The 5,396-nt window shown below is 37.0% G+C and overlaps 1 protein-coding gene across 1 annotated transcript; it reads left to right on the top strand.

Moving 5' to 3' along the window:
• Positions 1–893: 893 nt before the first annotated feature.
• On the top strand, positions 894–1,578 carry LOC145799389 (uncharacterized). The gene is made up of 2 exons (XM_082888956.1): positions 894–1,354; positions 1,482–1,578. The coding sequence occupies exons 1-2, from the start codon at positions 894–896 to the stop codon at positions 1,576–1,578; spliced, it is 558 nt and encodes a 185-aa protein (XP_082745082.1).
• The last annotated feature ends 3,818 nt before the right edge of the window (positions 1,579–5,396 follow it).

The following is a 5,396-nucleotide window of genomic DNA, read 5'->3' as shown; positions in this document are numbered from 1 at the left end:
ACCAACCCACACTACCCGGATCTCAGTTTGACCTTAGAACGGGTTACCATCAGATGGGTGTATCAGAGGAAAGTATACCGTTTACTGCTTTTCGGACCCGGTATGGGTTGTACGAATTTCCTGTAATGCCTTTTGGTTTGACCAATGCTCCTGCCTATTTCATGGACTTGATGAACAGAATTTTTCAACCGTATCTAGATAAGTTTGTGATTATCTTTATAGATGACATCCTGGGATATTCTAAGAATGAGGAGGAATACAGAGAACACTTGAAGGTCGTGTTACAAACTTTGAGGGAGCAATAGTTATACGCTAAGTTCAGTAAGTGTCACTTTTGGGAGAAAGAAGTTCGATTTTTGGGATATGTTGTGTCCAATCAGGGGATAGCGGTAGATCCTGAAAAAGTTGTTGCGGTCAAAGAATAGAAGCAGCCCACGAACCTTACAGAGGTGAGAAGTTTTTTAGGACTAGCCGGTTATTACAGAAGATTTATAGAAAAGTTTTCCACTATTGCAGCACCCATGACCAAGTTGACTCGTAAGAATGTGAAGTTCATATGGACAGATGATTGTGAGAAAGCTTTCCAGGAGTTAAAGCAGCGGTTGACTACAGCACAGGTGTTAACTATACCGGTACAAGGGGAAAAGTTAGTAATGTTTGCTGATGCGAGTGGAACTAGGTTGGGATGTATATTGATGCAGCATTAGAAGGTTGTATCTTATGCTTCTCGACAGCTAAAACCTCATGAGAGACGATACCCTACTCATGACTTAGAGTTGGCAGCGGTTGTTTTTGCGTTGAAAGTGTGGCGACACTACTTGTTTGGGGAGCACTTTGAGTTTTACACAGATCACAAGAGCCTCAAATATCTCTTTTCTCAAAAAGAGTTGAACATGAGGCAACAGAGATGGGTTGAATTTATCAGTAGTTATGATTTCGAGATCCTTTACCACCAAGGGAAAGGAAATGTAGTCGCTGATGCACTTAGTCGACAACATGAGATTATGGCTTCTTTGATGATTCAAGAATGGAAGTCCTTGGAGTTAATTTCGATGCATGATATTCAACCAATAGAGAGTGTTGAGAGGGCATACACTGGTAGTTTGACCGTGCAGCCGACGTTACTGGGTAAAGCTCGTCAGTTGCAGAATTTAGATAGATTTCTCGTTAGCAAGCTCGATGACCTTGTAGTGGATTTGATCGATGATTGTCCTACTGATTGGTCTGTGGACTTAGATGGGGGATTACGATTCAAGGGTAGGTTATGTGTACCTAATATTGTTGAATTGAGGAAAGAGATTATGGATGATGCCCATAAGTCCCAATATACCATTCACCCTGGTGGGACTAAGATGTATCATGACCTGAAGAGAACGTTTTGGTGGGAAGGTATGAAGAAGGACGTATGAGAGTATGTTTCTCGATGTTATGTATGCCAACAGGTTAAGGTAGAACATCAACGACCATTTGAACTGTTGCAGCCTCTTGAGATCCCTACTTGGAAGTGGGAGTACATCTCTATGGATTTCGTGGATGGATTTCCGGGGTCTAAACGAGGCAATGAATCTATTTGGGTGATAGTGGATCGACTCACAAAGTCTACTCATTTTATTCCTATCAGTGTTCACTGAACTGCGGCTAAACTAGCTAGGCTATATATTCGGGAGGTGATGGGACTTCATGGCGCACCCGTTTCTATAGTTTCAGATCGTGATCCGTTGTTTGTGGCAGAGTTTTGAGAGAGTTTTCAGCATGCTTTGGGTGCTAGGTTAGACTTGATCACGGCTTATCATCCCCAGACAGATGGGCAAACTGAGTGGGTAAATCAGATCTTGGAGGATATGTTGAGAGCTTGTGTCCTCGATCTTGGTGGTAGTTGGGAAGAACACTTGCCATTGGTGGAGTTTGCTTATAATAATAGCTATCACTCCAGTATCGGGATGACACCTTTTGAGGCTTTGTATGGAAGGCCATGTCGATCACCTGCTTGTTTGATGGAGGTAGGAGATGCGCCGTTGTTAGGGCCAGAGTTGGTGAGGGAGACTACGGAGAAGGTAAATATTATTCGGGAACGTATTAAGACTGCACAGAGTCGTTAGAAGAGTTACGCTAATAGAAAACGTAAGGGGGTTGAGTTGAATGTTGGAGATTTTGTGTTTTTGAAGGTTTCGCCGATGAAGGGTATCATGCGGTTCGGAAAGAAGGGAAAGTTGGCACCTAGATTTGTGGGACCATATGAGATCACTGAGAGGATTGGTAATGTGGCTTACAAATTAGCTCTACCGCCTGCTTTATCTATGATTCACAATGTGTTCCGTGTATCCTTATTGCGGAAGTGTGTACAAGACCCTTCTCAAGTAGTATCACCAGAAGTGTTGGAGATTAGTGATGATCTAACGCATGTGGTGCGACCGGTTACTATTCTAGATCGGGATGTAAAGCAGATGCGACGCAAGAAAGTGAACTTGGTGAAAGTGCAATGGAGTGAAGATGAGAACGACATTACCTGAGAGTTAGAAGAGAAAGTTCGGCGTATGCACCCTGAACTTTTTGCTTAGTACCCTCTCCTATCGAATTTCGGGACGAGATTCTTTTGAGGTGTGTATATTGTAGCGACCCTAATTTTCTTAAGTCATTTATTTATTATTATGATTATTATTATCTTATTTTATTTTTGACTTTATTAATTGTGTGGTCACATGAAAATTTAATGTGATATTTAATAAATTTAATGTGGTGATTAATTAATTTAATTTGTTATTTAATTATATATAATTAATCTAAATATTTATATATTTATATTTGTTATAAAAAAAAAGGAGGTGTTATATATATAGGTATATATATATATATTATTCTTATATTTATATTTATATATATTATAATTATGTTCTATTATATAATATAATATATTATAATAATTAATTAAGTTCTAATAGGATTAGGTTTTAATATAATATAATATGTAACCAACTAGGTTTAGAGTTGAGAAGGAAACAAAGGAAAAAAAAAAAACAAACAAAAAGGAGAGAACAGTCGATCGAGAGAGGGAGAGAGAGAGAGAGAGAGACGGTGGAAGAAGGAAAAAGAGAGGAGAGAAAAGAAAAAAAAAGATTAGGGTTTTGTTTTGGTAGCTCTATTAATTCTTTAAATAATTTTTTGATCTTTAAAAAAATATTGTGAGTATAAAACCCATTTTTCTTGATTTATGTTTAATTTATTGCCTTTATTTTTATTTATTTTATTTATTTGATGTTAGTTTGATTTTGTATTTATTTAAAGATGATAGATTGATTTTAATTATTTTGATTAGTGGTGTATGTAAGGTTTAGGGTTTTTAGTTGATTGATTGATTTTGATTATTTTGATTAGTTGTGTATGTCAGATTTAGGGTTTTTACATGGATTTATTTTATGGTTGTAATCACACTTATGGTTGTATGAAATTAAAATTAATTAGGAACCCATAGATAAATTCCTTATACTCCACCATGACTCCATAGATTGTTGTTTTATTTGAGTGATGGTGAGAAAGAGTGTATAAAAAAAAGTGAGGATTATGAGATTTATTTGAATGCCTTAGGCTCGGCATTGTTATGTTTATTCTCATGTGTGAGATGTTGTGTACATATATATTGTTGCCTTGTTCCCATGAGTAGACAAGTGCTTTGATTTGCGCGCGTACGTATATGCTAACCATCCGGGGAGTGTGAGTCAAACTCGGGACGATATCCCCGTGCAAGTTTGGCTTCGGAGCGGTGTTAGGTATACGAGAGGCACATGGGATATATGTGTAGGCCGGAAGGGGAGGGCCGAAGTGGTGGAGTTAAGAAACAAAGAATTTAATTATGAATTTATTAGTATAGTGTAAATGGTACTGATATGTACATGATAAAAAAAAATATAAAACGATCTTGATAAATTATGAAATTTGAGCAGAAGCATGTATACGTGATTGTAGACAACTTTTGTGTTTTATCTTTTTATTAAAAAGATCGATTAGAACTTATAATCGGATGATCTTGATTATTGTCGGTTTGATCCATTTTAGCAAGGCAGATTTTAGAGGCTGTTTTAACCCATGAAACGAGCTCATTTTTATTGGTTTCGTGTAAACTAAAGTAAAACATTATTCTGCACACTTTTTGTGTTTTGAATTTTTTCGAAAAAAATCATCTTAGGACAGTTTTGGTTCGTTTTCAGCTTCAGATTTTTCGATTGAATTCTATCTAGATTTTTTATATCAAGTTTTCTCTTAACCTGTTCAGTTTCTGTTAAATTCGTTCGCATAGTCTTATAGGAAATTTGATTCTGTACAACTTTCGTTCTTTGAGTTTTGATCAATTCGAATTATTTAAGTATGAAACGGTATAATTTTATATTTTTTTTAATAAGCTACTTATGATTAAATTATACTAACTTTATTTGTTTTGGAGGATGGTGGGTCTTACTAACTTTTTATGCAGGGTTGACCCACCATATTTTTTATTTCTATTTTGTCTATTCTATAATCAATTTATATTTCGTTGTGTACGGACAAGAAACAAAATGCCACCGTATCTCGGGAAACTACCCATTCGTCTCGGTACGGTTGGAACTACTTGTTTTGTCCCGTGATAAGAATTAAATGTATTTTTGTCTGTGTCTGGTGGACACGTGGGTGTTAAATCTTGTACTCATACCAGTATACCCGTATACTGACCCGTTTTGTCTCTTGGCAACTCGGGTGCATTCTGTTTGAGCGCAGCTGAGCTTCCTTTACAGGATTAGTTGAGGTTACGGTGGTGATGAGAAGTAACTAAAGTTTTTGGATATATCTCTTGGATTTCTTTTTTTTTTTTTGAACTTAGGGTTGTTAGTAGTTTATGTATTTATTATTATTATTTTTTTTTTTATGACTTTAGTATTGGAATAATTTGGCATGGTTTGTAACCGTACTTTATTTAAGTTGTTTTGACTAGTTGTTGCTACCTTAATGTTGAGGTATTTGTTAGTTATGAATTTATGATGGATGGTTTGGTTGGCGTTTTAGTTTTTTTTTGTTTCACCCCTAGGATTTGGATGATGGAATATTAATTGGAGTTTAGTCCTAATTTAATATTTACTTGTCCAAATTTTGGGGCGTGACAAGTTTGCCAAACCCTTAGTAGAAATCGAGGTAGACAGAGGACTAGGCCGCTTGACCGGGCTAACATCTGATCCGTTTGAGCGACCGAGCTCCTTGGTTTACATTTGCGTCCGAGGTGGTCTGGCACTCTTCATGACCGAGCTAAAGTCGAACTCGTTTTGCGCAACCGCGATTCCACTTACACTTGCCATCCTTTTCCTGCAGAGTCCAAGGGAACCACAGACCAAATACCGAGGCTCTCAAAGACCGAGCAGCCATCAAACACCCGT

This window comes from Camellia sinensis, chromosome 9, assembly GCF_055761805.1.
Source record: "Camellia sinensis isolate YWXY chromosome 9, ASM5576180v1, whole genome shotgun sequence".
In the NCBI taxonomy this organism is placed as follows: Eukaryota; Viridiplantae; Streptophyta; class Magnoliopsida; order Ericales; family Theaceae; genus Camellia; species Camellia sinensis.
This window is presented reverse-complemented; position numbering and strand designations above follow the sequence as displayed.

Bases quoted from the DNA above. Each gene is read 5' to 3' on its own strand.
- LOC145799389 (XM_082888956.1), top strand. From the start codon at position 894: ATGAGGCAACAGAGATGGGTTGAATTTATCAGTAGTTATGATTTCGAG. The intron at 1,355-1,481 runs GTATCATGACCT...GAACTGTTGCAG, and splicing joins CACCCTGGTGGGACTAAGAT to CCTCTTGAGATCCCTACTTG.